General features: G+C 43.9%; 1 protein-coding gene across 3 annotated transcripts in view; it reads left to right on the top strand.

The window, feature by feature from the left end:
* Positions 1-17,500, top strand: part of wdr7 (WD repeat domain 7) — a 121,053-nt gene that overhangs the window by 49,053 nt on the left and 54,500 nt on the right. For all 3 annotated transcript variants that reach the window (XM_035527063.2, XM_035527062.2, XM_035527061.2), the window contains one exon: positions 89-202. In XM_035527063.2, the coding sequence (XP_035382956.2) occupies positions 89-202 (114 nt within the window). The remainder of the gene's footprint in view (positions 1-88; positions 203-17,500) is intronic.

The following is a 17,500-nucleotide window of genomic DNA, read 5'->3' as shown; positions in this document are numbered from 1 at the left end:
TGATGAGTAGAGAGAAATACGAGTGAGGAGTTAAAGGTCTTGTTAACGTGTGTGTGTGTGTGTGTGTGTGTGTGTGTGTGTGTTGTAGCGGGCACAGCTCAAGAGACAGCACAGGCTGCCCCGCCCCCTCCGGAAGCCCCACCCACAGAACCCAAGGCTCCGGAAGAAGAGATGGATGTTGCTGATGATGACATCACTGCAGGTAACACACCCGTCCTGTCAATGATCTGATTCTGGATTACCGAGAACAAGAAAACCACCATGTGTAGGTAATCTGTTAATCTGATCACTTGTCCTTCCTTCATTTGATCCAAAACAGCACAGTGAACTGTATAGTTCAGGATAGTTGTGTGGCATTGAGATTTTAATGCGCGCGCGCGCGCACACACACACACACACACACACACACACACACACACACAGCTTTCTCTGAGAAGGAGCACTTAAAAAGAGGTGATTGTGTGCTAAAAATGTCATCTTGCTGAAGGTCATCTTGACTGAATCTTTCCTCATGCTGACTGCTTATTTGTTGGTTGTAGGTTTAGAGAAGTTATGATTGGCTAAGAGGTGACAGGAGTGGAGTGCATTGTGGGTAATGTTGTGTCAGTTGTATGGTGCTTGAAAAGATCTCAGGGTTTAAAATGGGCACACAAATACGCACAGTGAAAAAAATATTTTCGTGAGTCAGCACATTGTAGCAACTATCACAAGATGATAAGTAAAACTGCTATCTGAGACACAAGGGAACAACCCCTCCTGTTTTCGTTTTCTCTCACTGTCTAGCTTTTTTTCACTCTCTTATTTTCTCTCTCCTTCCCCCTCCCCTTCTCTTAAACTATCAGGGGGGAAAAAACACATTTCATTTCGTTTTCATTTCTATCTTCTGGCCAGCTGGAGTTGTGTGCGTGTGTGTGTTTGGGGTAATAGCCTTGTTAGCTGTAGAATGTGTAAAATTCCTTGGGTAGCTGCGTCATGCTTTCAGGCCGTGTACGTCTCCGTAGCCTGAGGGAGTTTTGTTGTAGGGTGGGACACACACACACACACAGACACAGGGTACAGGGTATTTTATTGTTGTTTTTTTTGGGTGGATGGTGCATGGAACAGAGCCTCTGGGTGCAGAGAAAAACGGAGGGATAGAAGGATGAAGAGTGAAAAACGAGAATTGGGTGGGAGGGTTGGGGTCAGAGCCCTAATGACCTCCCATGACACGCACACAGCTATCATTATTTGAGGATGACACACACACACACACACACACACCCACACACACACAGAGCTGGGCTGGTTGGCATGAGTGTGGTCAGTGCAGAACTGTGGACCTATGGCTGTAATATCACACAGCGTAGCACTCTGCAGGTTTAGAGGAGGAAAACCCGTTCAAGTGAAGCTGTAAGCTGTGGCCCATGGAGCTGTCTCAATTCATGGACAGTATGTGCTTTCACAGCACTGGGAATGTCTTTGAATTAGGAGTATCCAGAACAGTGTCTGTCTGCCTGTTTGCCTGTCTGCCATACTTTTTTTATTTGATTTGATTGTTGTTAATAAAGGCACTGTGGTTGGGTGGGCTCTGGGAGCCTTCCAGTTTTAAAAACATCTTTTTTTTTCTTGCTTTCCTTTTTCTTTCTTACTGTTGCACTCTCTCTCTCTCTTTGATACACACACACACACACACACACACACACACACACACACACACACACACACACAAACTTCCTCTCTTGCTAAATCTGTGCCTGTCCTTTCCTCCAGCTCTCCACAGTTCTCTCTGGAGAATATCCTCTCCCTAAAGAGGACATTTATATTACACTCCCTTCCTGTTAGATAAGACAGAGAAAGACAGATGAAAAAAGAGAGACAGAGAAGGAGGAAGGAAGGAGAGATGGACAGACAAAAAGCAGCAGTTAGAAGATATTGTTAACAACATAAGATTATACACAATTGTCGTGTGTGTGTGTGTGTGTGTGTGTGTGTGTGTGTGTGTGTGTGTGTGTGTGTGTGTGTGTGTGTGTGTGTGTACATGCGTGTGCATGTCTGTCTACCATGTCTCACTGCGCTCTGCTAGTGTCTTTCTGCTGGCAGAATAAACTACTATTATTGTGAAAATAATGACAGCTGCCTTCCTCTAGTGTTACTCTGATGGACTGTGGTTCTGCTTCATGTCCCTATCAGTCATTAGTGTGCGTGCATGTGCATGGGTGTGTGGATGTGTGTGTAGAGGTGTGAATTGTATTAAGGTGCAGCTTTGGCATGCTATGCATCACCTTCAGCAATGATTGATACCAAGTCTGCTGTGCAGAACTGTGTGTGTGTGTGTGTGTGTGTGTGTGTGTGTGTGTGTGTGTGTGTGTGTGTGTGTGTGTGTGTGTGTGTGTGTGTGTGTGTGTGAGAGAGAGAGAGAGAGAGAGATACCAAGTCTGCTGTGCAGGACAACTGTATGTGTGTGTTGTGCATGCGTGCACATGCAAGTTTGAGAAAGAGAAACCGAAAGACATTTGTATACATCACTCTAAGCAGGTGTGTCTTGAGCATCAGAACATGCACACACGCTCGTGCTTCCTCCTTCTCTCTCTGTCATCTGCTGACCTGTCTGTAGCAGGCTAGGCTACAGGTCTCAGTTCAGTCTCCTTCACACCACACGTCTCCTTAACACCTATTGCTGTGAAGTATCCATTCCCAGCATAGCTCAGTGTGAGCTGGCCCGCATGCGGCCATGGGACAGAAGGGGGGTGTAATCTCCCCAAACCCAAACAGCACCACCCTGGGGAGTGGCTAAATATAGACACTAAATATATGCTAAATATATGGAGCCCACTAGGCATCTTTTTTAAAATAATGTATTTTATTTCTTCAAATAAAATTATACAGCACTTTGTCCCAATTATTTGTTCACTTCTTCTGGAACATCCAGAGAGAGAGAAGCATGCAGAAGCTATTGAGATGCCTTCTGTTTTAGAGAGCAGAACTGTTTATTGGAAGGCTGCTCATTAGCCACATACTGAATCTATTTCTGATCTTTTAGGCTTGAAATCAAAAAATCGTTCTTTGTTTTGGATCCTTTCAGATAACTACTCTTAGATATGAACATCTTTAACAACAAGTATTCCACACATTTCTTTTAAGTTGCATTATTTGAGAAAAGTGTGTTGGGGTAAAGACATTTGGCTAATCTTGATCTTAATCTGCTCCTACTGCAGAAATACCATTAAACTTTTGCTTTTTACTATCAACTGATTTGTGTAACTTGTGTAACTAATAAAAATTAACATTAAGGGACATCCCACAGCATGTTACCTCTGAGATGTGCCATGAGAATTTAACTGAGCTATTGCACCTCCCTGTGTAATGCTGAAAGAAATGAATGTGTGACTGTGCCAACTGCCTTTAAACAATATAAATATGTTTGCTATTGTGTAGAAAATCAGGTACTAACATACTATTACTAAGAACTCTTTCATGAATCCAATTTGGTCTTCATCAATGATGGGATTTAAACGTTTTTAATTCTCTTTGGAAAAATTAATAAATATTTTAGTATTATTTAATAAAGTTATTTGCCTCAGATTTCTATCATCTGTCTTTATTTGCTTTTGCTATAAAGAATAATAATTCCCTGTTTCGGAGATGAAGGAATTCACTAAATTCCAGTGGTTCTTGAAACACAGCATGCATAAAGAGAGCAACATCACCTGAAAAGGCTTTTGGCTAATTCCCAAATGAGCCCATCCTATCTATGGCTACTTTAAACTAATTACAGTTTCACAAATGCTTAATTCTTTGTTACATCCATCTTTAGTCATTAATTTTGTTTGTGTTGGACATTGACATTTAAGAATTCATTTGTATTTGAAGATTTAGAGTGCTGTATAGATTCTGATAAAATTATTCACATATCAAGTTAACTCCTATGTTTCTTTATTTCTTTTCTAATTAAAAAGAGTATTTTATGTGTTTTCACCAGCCTCCATCCAATCTTGTTTTGATCTTACAAAGTCAACCTTTTCTTAATATATTTTATATAACTTGTTCTGTAATGTGACTAGTAGATAAGAGTCATTATTATCTTTTTGTTAAAGGCCCTGCACAGTTCACAAATATGCAATATAAGGTATCTTATGACTTGCTATAGTCAGAGTTATGTGTAATGTCAAAGATCACCAAATAAAGTGATAATTACTAAATAGAAGTTAGGTTGCAGTATACAAACATAAATATGTAGGTTATTTTCAATGCCCAATAAATGTTGAACTGAAACAGAAGTATGACGACAATCACAAACTTCCTCCTTGAGTAAGGAGGGAATATACAGCACAAAAGTGTCTCTTACCTTGGATTTCATTCGAGCCTGGTGAATCCTAAAGGGTTTTAACTTGGATGCCTGACTCCTATAGTTAAGAATAATTTGTTTGGGATGTATATTTTTAAATTTTTCTAACAAGTAATTGTTTATTAATTTTCTAGTTAACTATTGTCAACTTTTATTTAAAATATTCCCTCCTAAATTAGTTTTAATAGAAATCCCTTTATGGCGAGTTAAAACTGTTTGTTCATTAGCATTAACTTTTTCCTTTAAATTCTCTTGAAGCTAATCAATAATCAATACAGGATTGTGGTGTATTGTTGTTATTTATATGGATTTCTATTATCGCCATATGTCTATGACCAGTCTTGGACATTATTCAAATCCTTAAATTCCTTAAATCTTGATCAGAGTATACCAGTCCTTTTCTCATGAATCTATTTCCTTTGACTAATTATTTGCAAGAAAATACCCCAAAGTATACCTCAGTTGTTGATGGGTTATCTGTGCGTTTCACCACCTTGGTCCAACCAGGTGTAGTCGGCTGATCTCTTACATTTAGTCCATAAAATGTTAATATAGCAACAGAGAAAGACTAGACAAGATGAATAACGTGGAAATCTTATGTTTTAAGGTATTATAAATCCATATTCAGGCTAAAATTACTAATGGCACAGAAACCGAATGCTGGGAACCAGTTGCTGGCATCTTTAACTTCCTTGTGACACCAACAGTCCAAAGTCAAAACCAGAATATAATCACAAGTGATATGTGTGATATACTGTCAAAAATATTATTACTGTTAATATTATACTATTATTTATTATTGGACATACCCGTATGCAAGCGCTGTGGACTCACGAATATTATGTCATTACTATCATTGCTCACATTTATGTAGCGCCTTTCTCAGGCTCAAGGACACTTTATAGACAGAAATCAGCTTTTACAATCACTCACATACCAATGATAAGCGGCAGCCAATTTGCACAGCGTACTCTCAATCAGAAACCACAGCCCCTGGGGGACTGCACCGGCTACAGGGGACGAGGAGGAGGTTAAGACCAGCACAGAGCACCAACCTAGAGCCCACCTTGGCACAAACTGGCCTTTGCGTAAATTCAGAGTGGTGTTGAAGTTAAAAAGAACATCCTACAAAATTAAAGTTTAAACTGTTGTAGTTTTGAGCCCATTCAAACACTGTGCTGAGCTGCTCTGGGTCCTTGAAGCAGGACACTGATTTTTCTAACAACGGTACTTCTAACCACGCTTCGAATTTACAGACGGTACTTCTAACAACACTCTGAATTTTGCCTGATGAACTGTAAGCCCTTGAGCAGCACGGTCTCTGCTTAGGCAGCGTGGCCCGACGGGTTTAATGTGAGTGAGTGGCAAAACATGTCGTCAGAAGGTTAAAAAAAGAGACTGAGAAACTGTTGAGTGTGCAAACGATGACGAGCTGCAGCAGACCAACAAGACCTGGGCAGAGAGAGAGAAGGGAAGAGTGTGTGTGTGTGTGTGTGTGTGATGGTCGTGATTTGTTTATTATTCTGAGCACCATTCTTTTTTTGTAGCATTGTCTTGGCAGAAAGTGACGTGTGCACAGGTATCTGGGAGCTTACTGTTATCTGTTCTCCCAGCAGAGTAACACACTGAGACTACTTCCCTGTGAAGAGGAGGTGCTCAGGTCGTAGCTAGTTGGAGGCAGCTGGAGAAGGTGGAGTGTGCGAGGTGGATGGAAAAGGTGGGGCATCCGTTGCCTCACTCAGGGAAGCGTAACTGAACCCGCCATCTTAATTTGGTTAATGAATGTCCATAATCCCTATGTAGTTGGCCTGTTAAACCCTGCCTGGAGCTATCTGGAGGGAGTGTGAGAGCATGAGTCAGGGAGGGAGGGAGAGAGAGAGGGAGAGAAGTGGATAGTGACTGTGGGTAAATGCGCTTTCCTCTTTGCGCTGGTCTGCCGCTACTCTTTGGGTTGGCCAAAGGCAGAGAGGTTAACCTTGTCTGTGTGTGTGTGGAAAGAGTGGGAGGCAGGTAGGTAGGCAGGGTGTGTGTGTGGGAAGGGGAACAGGGTGAAGGTGGTGGAGGTGCCACTGCAATATCTTTTCTCTGTGTTTTATGACCTGATGGATGAATGCTTTTGGCATGGCTCCTGTATGGAGAGTGCGTGCGCCTTCATGCTTGCTTGCGTATGTCTGTGTCTGTCTGTGTGTGTTATAAGGGAGGGAGAGAGGGAGATGTCTGATTGATTGAATGACCATGAGTTCGGGGGTCACCTCCTGCCTGTGTGGTTCCGCCCCTTCTCCGCCCAGGAGGAGGGGTTGCAGACAGTCATTTAGAACTACAGCAGTGAGAAGCATGAACATTGGGACAGTGAAATTTAATTGACGAAATTTTGCACGTTTATAAAAATTGTTTTTCGTAGATGTGTATTTATCTTGTCTATATAAGTGTATGTTATTATACATTTTACACACACACACACACACACACACACACACACACACACACACACACACACACACACATATATATATATATATATATATATATATATATATATATATATATATATATATATATATATATATATATATATATGAGGGGGACAGAGAGATGACAAAGCATCTCTGTCCAAAACATCCTGTTCATTTGCAGAGTTTACCATGGAGCACCTCTGCATCCTTCACTACGATACACTGCAGTTCACTCTCCAAGTCCCACATATATTTATTTTTATGCATGTCCCAACCTTCTTGTACACGAACCCACACATGGATTACATCTGTATAAACCTCGATTGCATTTGACAGGACCAGATAGGCCTTATTGTGTATTATGACAGATTTCCAATGCATGTGGGTGAAGTGGAGGGTCAGATTGCAGGGACCTCCTGTTCTGTTCACATTGATTGGATATGTGGATCTTCTCTGCTTCCCCTCATTGATCCCCTTTCAAAACTCCCATCTCTCCATGTCCCTGCTCTCCTGACGACAGCAGACCGCAGGTCCCACCAAGTGTCTGTGTGGGTGTGGGTGTCTGTGTGGGTGTCTGTGTGGGTGTGCGTGTGTGTGTTTGGGAGTTAGTTATGCACGTAGGTCTTTGTGTTTTTATATCTTTGGTGTTTAGGGGTTTGGACTCGGATGTGTGTGATGGCGGCTGTTGTAAAAAGTCGCTGTATAAATAAATTTGACTTGATTTGAGCATCTGAAGCCTCACTGAGTCCAAAACCCTCACCTCAGTTTCACGGCACACGAATGCCTCAGTCTGGTCACTCTGTACCTTGGTAAGGACTGGTGGTAGAGCTCTTGTCTGGAAGTGCTGGAGGAGGCTGCCGTCAGAGTGGCGCACTCAGAGCCAGCCAGTGCGGAGTGGTACTTCCTGCCCCCCAAATCATCTTCTCTCTCTTCCTCAGCTTCCTCCATCTCTTTCCTTACACCTCCCACCCCCACCTACATGCTCCTGCTTACAATGGCTACTATTGATTGGTCTGGCTGTGCCGCTGTTCTAAAACCTGACTGCTATCTCCTTGTCTCCCCCTCTCTCTCTCTCTCTCTCTCAGCAATAATGTGTGGTGTATTCATGTCTTCATTCCTCTTTCATTCTTTCGTAGCAATCAGTGTGTGTGTGTGTCCCGTAGCCCTCGGTTAATGCTCGGATTATGCTAGTGGAAGGATGTCTGGAGAGAAGGGGAGAAAGAGAGCAGGAGTGTAGAGGTGATTGGGGCGCACCTCTGGAGTGAGAAGGGTGGTGTTATAGGAGGGGTGGATCTAGGGCTTTAAGCTTTTAGAGAGGATAGGACGGAGGACCTGTCTGTGTTCAGCAGACAATGGTTCCTGAAGATGTTGTGGTGGGCTTTAGTCTCTGTGCTCAGCCTCAGTATAGCAGGCCAGAACTGTAGGCTGATTTGGTACAAAACCTTAGTCCTGCAGGGCTGATTCAGAACAGAGCTTCAGTCCTGCAGGACTTATAAGAAATAAAACTTCAATCCTGCTACTGATTGAACAAGGATAGGATGTCACAAAATGGCTGCCCACTAACTGCCTGAAAGGGTTCAGTGGTGCATTCGTCCTCCTACCCCCCCCCCACTCTCTCTCTCTCTCTCTCCTGCTCTGTCTACGGCATGGTCTCTTGGGTAGTGGGAGCAGGCACATAAGGGGCGCTTGTCTCGGTGGAACATCTGACATTTTACAAATATGTCAGGCAGAGAGAGAGAGAGGGAGAGGGGGGGAGAGGGAGAGAGAGAGTGAGAGAGAGATTAGGTACCAACTCTCATTCATCAGAGAGAGACCTGTGAAGGAGAACAGTGATAGAATGAAGTAGGGAAAATGCGCTAAAAAGGAAGAAAACAGTATGAGCGCGAGAGAGAGAGATGGTGGAGGGATTACAGCGGCTGTTTCCTAGCTGAGCTTCTGTTGCAAAAGGTCAGTGTGTGTCTCGGCACGCCAGTGGGCTGCCCCGGACCCCCCGACGCTCCCTCCCTCGCTCCTCTCCTCTACTTTCATCCCTTAATCCACAAAGCCTCCTGCTTTTCTGTATTTACTGCCTCTTCCCACAGTCCATCAGCCATTACACACTCTTAAGCACTGAATTACCCCCATCTCTCTCCCCCTCGCTCTCGCTCTCGCTCTCGTGCTCTCTCTCTATCAGTTCAAGTGTTTTATTGGCATGATTACTATATGTTACATTGTTATAAAATAAAAGTATTAGATTTTATGGAGAAAACATTTTTTGTCAAACCAGTTATAAATGTAGATTATTAGAAATTGTAGAACAAACTTATTATGAATTTACTAAATGTTTCAAAAGCCTGTTTTCGCTTTTAAATTGAGTCATTTTAAATGAGTCATTTTAACATACATCGGAAACATATTAAATGTGGAAAACTCTAAAGGATCTGAACTTTCTGCATGCACTCTGTTTATAATTGTCTGTGTGTGCGCGTGTTTGTCTGCCTGTCTGTGTGTCTGCCTGTCTTTGTGTTTACACTGAAATGTAGTGTTAGATATGCGCGTCTGGTGTTTACTGTACGGCAGCCTACGGTATACCCATTACTGTTGGCGTGGCGATGTGCTGTTCTGAAATGAGGTGCTGCCTAAACCATACTGTTTCATACTGTTTCAAATGTTAATAATTCTCTATGAAAAGAATTTTTTTTACATTTATTTTTAAAATGTTTTGATTAATTAGTATATTTTATCTCTAATTGAAATAATATTGAAATTGGTACTGAATACTGAAATACTGAATTGGATACTTTTTGCTTTTGTTGAAGGCTTTTATGAATGTAAGTCCCACCAGTAAAACTTGTATTACCTGTAGTGTCTATTATATTGTGTGTGGAACAAATAATAATGTAGAAAATTAGTGCTAGTTTCTCATTTATTTCATAATTGTAGGACAATGGTACAGTGTATTGTATTCACATACACTGGTGTGTGTGTGGGTGTGAGTGCTCAATGTAGGACAATAATTTCAAAGTAAATGTCTTTTGGTCATGTGTGCATGTGTTCTCAGATTCATTTATGCAGTTTTATATGTGTATATGAAAAGCAGTTGTTCATGTGTGTATTTGTGTCTGCACGCATTTTTTTCTAAGTATGTATATACATACATAGTGTATGGGAGTGTGTGGGTCCGCACACTTTCATGCACATGCCTGCACATGTGAGGGGGTTTGTGCGTGCATGCACATGGTTCAGAGAGCCGTGGTAATAGCCGTCAGACTAATGAATCAGCTGGAATGGTGTGACAGGCTCAGAGAGGTGATGGGAGCATCCGTGTTCCAGGAGGCACCAGGCCTTTTTCCCTTCCAGGTGTGCTCCTGCCCTCTCCCCCGGGACCCCCGGACAGGCTCTTCACCTGCTCCAGCCCAGCCCACCTGAACCAAAGTCATTAAGAGCACTGAACACTTGGTTCCAGGGCCATGGGAGAGAGCCAGACCGTGGACCACGTCCCTGCACAGCAGAGGGCACTTCTGCTTCTGGGACCGGGTTCGAGGCCCAGTCGTGCCGTATGATGGATGGATGGATGGATGCTTCTGTCTTTATGCAAGCAGATTGTGCTGCAGTATTCACAGAAGGCAGTGATGTCAGGGGTCAGAAGTCATGACCCCTGTCACGGCATGTCCATGTGAAGTTCCCCTCGGACATATCCACCCTGCTCCACTACTGCCCCCCACCCCCACACACACCACCTCTGCCTATACCCCCCAGATCCTTGCTTTCTCATTGTTAATTTCTTTCTCTCTCTCTCTCTCTTTCTCTTCCACACTCCTCCTCCTCTGCTTCTCTTCTGCTATTTCTCTGCTCTGCCTCTGTTCACTCTGTCTGGTTATTTTTGAAGTCTGACCTTGCTGTATATCACTGTCCCCCTCACCTTCTCTCTCTCCAACTCACTCACTCACTCACTCACACTCTCTTTCTCTCTCTCTCTCTCTCTCTTTCACCCTCACCCTTTCTTTTGCTACTTTAATTGCACTTGGATGGCAAACATGTTGCTCAGCGCTGTAATCTAGCGATGGTGTGGGGAGAGAAAGGGAGAGCCATTGTTCTGGGCTGTTTGGAGGGAGAGAGTGAGAAGGAGATTGCGAATGAGAATGAGAGGTGTGAGTAACGAGAGCCATTGTTCTGGGCTGTTGGGAGGGAGAGGGCAATCTGTCACATAGCTGTCTTTCATTTTTAGGGTCTGGCAGAGAATTGCCCTTTGGCCTCCACACGTGTCCAGCTACGGTGGTTTTTCACCCTGCACCCAACAGTAAATTGCACACATCAAGGCATCGTGTGTGTGTGTGTGTGTGTGTGTGTGTGTGTGTGTGTGTGTGTGTACGTGTACGTGTACGTCCCCCCCCCCCGCCCCCCGGCGGACCACCCCCTCCCAAGTGTTTGCTTGCCTTCGTAACCTGAGCAGTTAGGTGCATGCCTGTGTGCATGCGCATTCATGAGCCTGTGAGTGTCAGTCCAGTGTGGAGTAGACATATGTCAGTCTACAGCTCCTTTCTACTGTCTCTACTGATCTCTCTGTCTCTCTGTCTGTCTGTCTGTCTCTGTCTGTCTGTCTTGTCTGTGTTTGTCTCATGCTCTCTCAATTTTCCATTTCAATTTAACAGACCTTTAGTGGCATGATAAATTCATATTGTACAGCCAAAGCATTTATAAATAAACAGAAGTAACACATACACAAACACAGATGAAAAACAGAGCAGTAAACAGTAGAATATACAGTATGAACTCTGTACTGTGTGTGTGTACTGTAATGTGTATACATAGACAGTGTACACATAATTAGTGTTATATATGGTCTCTATCTCTCTGTGTGTCGCTCACTCTCTGCCTGTGGAGGCTGTGGTGTGTAGGCTGGTGTGTGGATATGGTCATGTGACTGTCATAGGGTGCTTGTTTTGTGTAGGTGTGTAGACAGTGGTCAGCAGTCTGGATCATCCTGTTAGTGTTTGAGTGTGTCTGTAGAGTTGCAGACATTTGTCTGGTATAGTCTGGGTCTTTGTTGTACTGTGTGTGTGAGAGAGAGACTTTACGAGTGTTCGTCTCAGATTCAGGGCCCTTGCCCTTGGCTGTGTTATGTGCTCGTAAATCCAGCAGTTGCCCAGTAAAAGCCTGAATAAAAGGGAAAATAAACACACTTGGAGCACCAGCAGCCTGACCTTCCTCACTAGCACCCCCAGCTACAACGGAACCTTCTCACTCCAACCCCCGGCTACAACGGAACCTTCTCATTCCAGCTGTGTTGCTTCAACCAAGCCTCACAGCTACAGTTATGAAACTACAACAAAGTTTACCACCAAGCCCATAACTACAAACAGTCCATATAGCTACATCCCTACCAGTACAACCTAAGCTCACAACTACAACTCCACTACTTAAACTTACAAACCATCAAGCTACATCCAAACCAAGTATATCTAAACCATAAACCATAAACCTCAACCAGGCAACTAAACTACACCCAAACCTCACATTTTCAACTTTCTCAACTAAACCCCTGCAACTACAACAAAACCTGTAGCTACAACTATTGAATTAAAACTCAGGGGGAAAAAATGTTAGAACAGACTCAAGTTAAGCCAGATCTAAAAATGCCAGATATAAACCTGCCATTTCTGCCGGTCCATCCATCCATCCATTCATTCATCCATCTATTGATCTGTCCTTTCCTCCTCACCCTGCTTTCTCATTACTGTGGATGAGTTAAACTCCCTGCACAGAGATCAGTCAGAAGGCGATAGGTTGATCGAGTGTATTGATGGGGGTAAACACCTGTTTGTTTATCCTAAATGAGCATTTGCGTGCATGCATGCATATGTGTGTGTTAATATATACCTGGGGGGGGGGTGGACTACATGGTATCTATATACCAATTGTCCAGTGTTCCACATGCTGTGGGTGCGTTCATTCAGTGTTTCTAAATGCTAAAGGTGTATAGCAGAGTCAGCTATGAAAATACAGAGATGAGTAGGAAACATAACCACACTTGCACACCTGCGTGCGCGGAGGAGCTGTGGGAGACACTCTCTTTCTCCGTCCCTCCTGCTCCACTAATCCGATTGCCCAAAGCACATCCGGCACCTCCCTAAGAGCACACGGGGGAGGGGGGAGGGGGGGGGGGGGGCTAGAAAGGAAGAGAGTGTGAGCATGAATTGGAAAAAGTTGTGTGTGTGTGTGCGTGCGTACAAGGCATAAGTGAGGTATGTATGTATGGAAGGTATGAGTGAGTGAGTGTGTGTGTTTGGGGCATGTATGAGTGGGAGGTATTAGTAAGGGGTGTGTATGTCTGTGTACAGGACGCTTGAGAGAGGGGTGGGTGTGTGTGTGTGTGTCACTGATGTAGCTTGTGGGTGGGAGGATTTCGGGTTTGACCTCCTCCCTGAAATATTTGATCCAAGTTCCAAATGATTTAACCGTGGAGGATTTACCACCCAAACACCTCACAGCTGATACTGGGCTGTGCAGCTGACGGGGTCCTTCACACTAAAGGTCTTGCAATAATGGTGGAATCTACTGTATGTGAATCAACGTAATTATCACGATCGTAGTAATTAGCTACATGACGAGACTCACCAACAGCAGGACAAATTCTCCCAGAACAGACTGGGAGGTTGTTGTGTCAGACTGGCCACCAGTTCAGTGGGCAGATGTCTGTACTTATTTGACTGAGCATTTACCCTAAAGGGAAACTTGAGTGCCCGTACGTGACTCTGCATAGAACCATTTGCTCTGTGGTCATGTACCAAATGTCCTGTTTCACCAGAATTTTGCATCTTGAAGTAACATCATCTTCCCAGTCAACGACAAGACCATGACGTGTGAGGATCGGGTGCTCAAAGTTTATTCTTGTCCTGACCAATTCCTGTGCTCCCCAACCCAGCTGGAATTATTGTACAGACTACAGGTTAAGTTGGACAGCACTTTCAGCGGAGTGAGCAGTGTGTGGTTCTAAAAGCAAACCGATACACACTAGTGCACATCACAGCACATGAACTAAGCCAATGAGAGTACCGTTCACTATTATGCATCCATAAATGACACTTCATAGTCTGGATCTTTGTGACTGCGAGGGTGTGTGTGGGTGAGTGGGTGAATGTGGGTGTGAGAGTGTGAGAGTGTGGGTGTGTGTGTGAGTGAGGGGAGGGGTGTTTGGGCATGTACCTGTGGTGGGACAGGTGTCAGACTGTTGAGTGCTACTTATTCTCCTCTTCCTCTCTCTCCCTCTCTCCCTTTCCTCTCCTCTCCTCTCCTCTGTGGTTGTGGATTGTCCTTGTACTTTCAGATTTGTTGACATAGTTAGGTGAGCAGTACCCACACAGCTCAATAGTGTGTGTGTGTGTGTGTGTGGCTGAGGGTGGGTGTTTGTAGCTGTCTGAATGTGTGTGCATCATTTTTCCTGACCTCTTTCTGCACCCTTGTGCTACACACACCGATCAAGTTAGTATCAGATCTGATCAGACACGTTGACCGACCTGAAAACTAAATAAAATGGACCAAACAAAGAAAGTCAACTTAGGATCTGCACACAACAAAATACTAAAGATTGTTCGGTTGATTGATCTCTGCAGTTTATGGAGGGTGGTTTTAATTACATATTTAAATATCTAATTCTATATATTTAATATCAATTTAGGTTTCATGTTTTTTGTTTCCAAAAATTCCCTTCCTGTGTCTGGGATGAGAAACCCTATACCTGGAGACATGGAGTTACATGTCATGTGTTTTGGCTCAAATCAAAGCGCTGGAGGCAGTTAAAGCCGAAATAATACAGTGCTGTTGTGCATGAAACAGGAACAGTTGCCCGGATCAAAAATCACACAAATTAATAATTCAACACAGCCGGTCCCGCTGAGCCCGTACAGCTTGGCCTCGGCGGGGGGTGGGGGTGGGGGGGTTAAAACAGGTTCTGGCAACCTGAGGGGAAACGGGGAGGCAGTCTGAAAGGTTCAGCTTTGAAGAGCAGGGGCAAGACCTCTGTTATGGACAGAACAATAGAGGGAGGAGTGGAGAGAGAGAGAGAGAGGAGGGGAGAGGACGGAATGAAAGAGGAGTCAGAGATGACAGGAATAGCAGAGAGATTTTAGTGCTTTTATTTATATATTTATTTTTATATATATATATATATATATATATATATATATATATATGTGTGTGTGTGTGTGTGTGTGTGTGTGTGTGTGTGTGTGTGTGTCTCCACTATCGAGTGGCTGGAATACTTGAGGCCATACGGCCCTCTTGGTAAACTCGTTACTAGTATCTTTCCCTCTAAACAGTTGTGTTGATGGTAGTCCAGCACCAGTGAGCTCCACTGGTCCGTGCTAGTGGTTCTCCCCCAGCTGGGCTTGTCCGTGCTGCGTTGAGAGGGTGTGAGGGGTGTGGAGCCCCCGACACAGGGCTTTGGCCTCGGGGAGTCGAGATGGGTGACAGATGGTGCTTGCAGGGGTAAAAATTCCCAAGATCTTACAAACACATAACTGGGGGGTGGGGTGCAGAGAGGTAAAGATGAAAGAGAGGAGAGAGAATGAGGTGAGTGTAGTGGAGGATGATGGTTTATAAAAGGTTGATAGGGAGAAAAGACAGAGGAAGAGAAAAGTGTGTGTGTGTGTGTGTGTGTGTAAGAGAGTGAGGGGGGGGAGTAGGTGAAAGGGGGAGAGTGCTTGGACAAAGGACAGAGTATATGAACATCTCAGAAACGTGTACGGAGGGGATCATCACTCTGACACACACGCACACATAAATGTTGCTTATTGTTGAAAAGACGAGAATATGATTTTGAAACTTATGATCAATCAGCATCTATAATGCCCAAGTCCTGCTGCTATTCCCAGGTGGTGGTGTTCCCACCCTTTGAAGGACAGTAGCAGACTGCAAAAGGGGCATCTGGCAGCGGCATGAGGGGCAACAGTGGCAACAGAACCGAGATCGGAGAGCATTCTGCCCCACACAAGCGCGCACACGATGCATGCTGCACTAGCTCATGGTAGAAGTGTGGGGTAAAAGAGTGATGGAGGTTTAATGTGTGTGCATTTAAGTGGACTGGTCTGTTCATCCCATTCCCTGACTCAGCTGTGTGTGTTTGTGTGTGTGTTCGTTCGTTCACACATGCGTGCTGGGTTTAGTAAAGTTGTGGCCATCTGACCCATGTAAACAGGCCAGGAAAAATAGCCAAGTGAGGAGCAGGAACATGATGTTTATTGATTAACTGTGTATTGAATTACGGATTCTCTCTTTCTCTCTCTCTGTCTCTCTCTCTCTCTCTCTCTCTCTCTCTCTCGCTCTCTCTCTCTATCTATCTATCTATCTGTCTGTCTGTCTATCTATCTCTATATCTGCATGTCTTTGTCTGTCTCTCTCGCTCGCTCGCTCGCTTGCTCTGTCTCTCTCTCTCTCTGGCTTCTGGAAGCTTCCATCCAGGAAAAAAGAGTGAGCAAGGGATTAAATTAGATTGAAAAAAATTGATTAAAGGAGTGGACAGAGCGAGGGAGGGAGTGAACACAGCTAGCGGCATAATGGTGACACTGGAGCACACTCATCCTCTGTGCTTCATACGCTCATAGAGCCGTGTTGCCAGGTTGAGGAAAAGCCCTCTTAATTTCCTAAAGAGGCAGAGTGAGCCTCATTTGACAGGATGGAGTCTGAGAGGCAGTGAATGACTACATCCTCACCTCCATTAGACGGGAGACAGCTCTCTAAATATGAAGACTCATACTCATACCTCCTGTGTTTGTTTGTTTGTTTGTTTGTTTGCCTTGTCCCCCAGCCTCCCCATCCGCCCCACACCAGGCCATTCTTCCCTAATCTGTTTGTCCTGGTTTGTAAATGTGAGATGGGATGATCCTGTCCTGTGAAAGGTCCACTTAGATTTGGGCTTAATAGCATCTGCCTGCCTTCAGCGTGGGAGTGAGACTCCCCTATCGATCTGGGTACCGTGCATCGCCGCTTGTGAAAACAATAAAGAACTGCTATGCAACCTCGCAGAAAACAGTGATTTTATATAGATATTTTTCAAACTATAGATTTTTCCAGCCATTCAAATGCCTCCATGTTGTAGAGTCCCAAGCTGAAGGCTCAGCATTTCACTTACTTTAACAGATCTTTAAAAAAAAAAAACAGCCCAAACTAAGCATGCAGTTCCCCACTGTGGCCAGCAGGGGTTGCTGGTGTATATGCAGCTCTTGCTTCAGACTGGCTGTTATCAAATAGTCGGGTCTGTTTAGAGGACTTCAACTGTTTCTTAAGACCCAAAAGACGCAACAGTGTGATGGTGCCAAAAGCAAATGACTGTGTGTGTGTGTGTGTGTGTGTCTGTTAAAATAATGTAACTCACTAATCTCATCAATGATCATGGTCTTGTTTCAGTTTCTACTACTTTATACTTCTACTACTTTGTGCTCTCACTAAAATTATGTAACTGGTTAATAACTGTTCATATAATTATTTTTTGTAAGTGTTTCTTACGGTGTGTGTGTGTGTGTGTGTGTGTGTGTGTGTGTGTGTGTGTGTGTGTGTGTGTATGCGTTCGTGAAAGTGTGTTTGCATTTCTTTGTGTTTTGCAGATCAGGTGCCATTTTAAAGCTGGCTTAGAAAGGCCTACAAATTGATTTAGTGTGCAAACATTTAAATCTTCTCAAATTCATCAGTGACCACACTGGTTTTGCATTTTTTAAATGAGCGTAATTCTGTAAAATCATAATGATGA

Source organism: Electrophorus electricus, chromosome 8, assembly GCF_041902795.1.
Source record: "Electrophorus electricus isolate QZ-2024a chromosome 8, ASM4190279v1, whole genome shotgun sequence".
Taxonomy (NCBI): domain Eukaryota; kingdom Metazoa; phylum Chordata; class Actinopteri; order Gymnotiformes; family Gymnotidae; genus Electrophorus; species Electrophorus electricus.
Note: the sequence above shows the minus strand (reverse complement) of the source record. Positions and strands in the feature narration are given on the sequence as shown.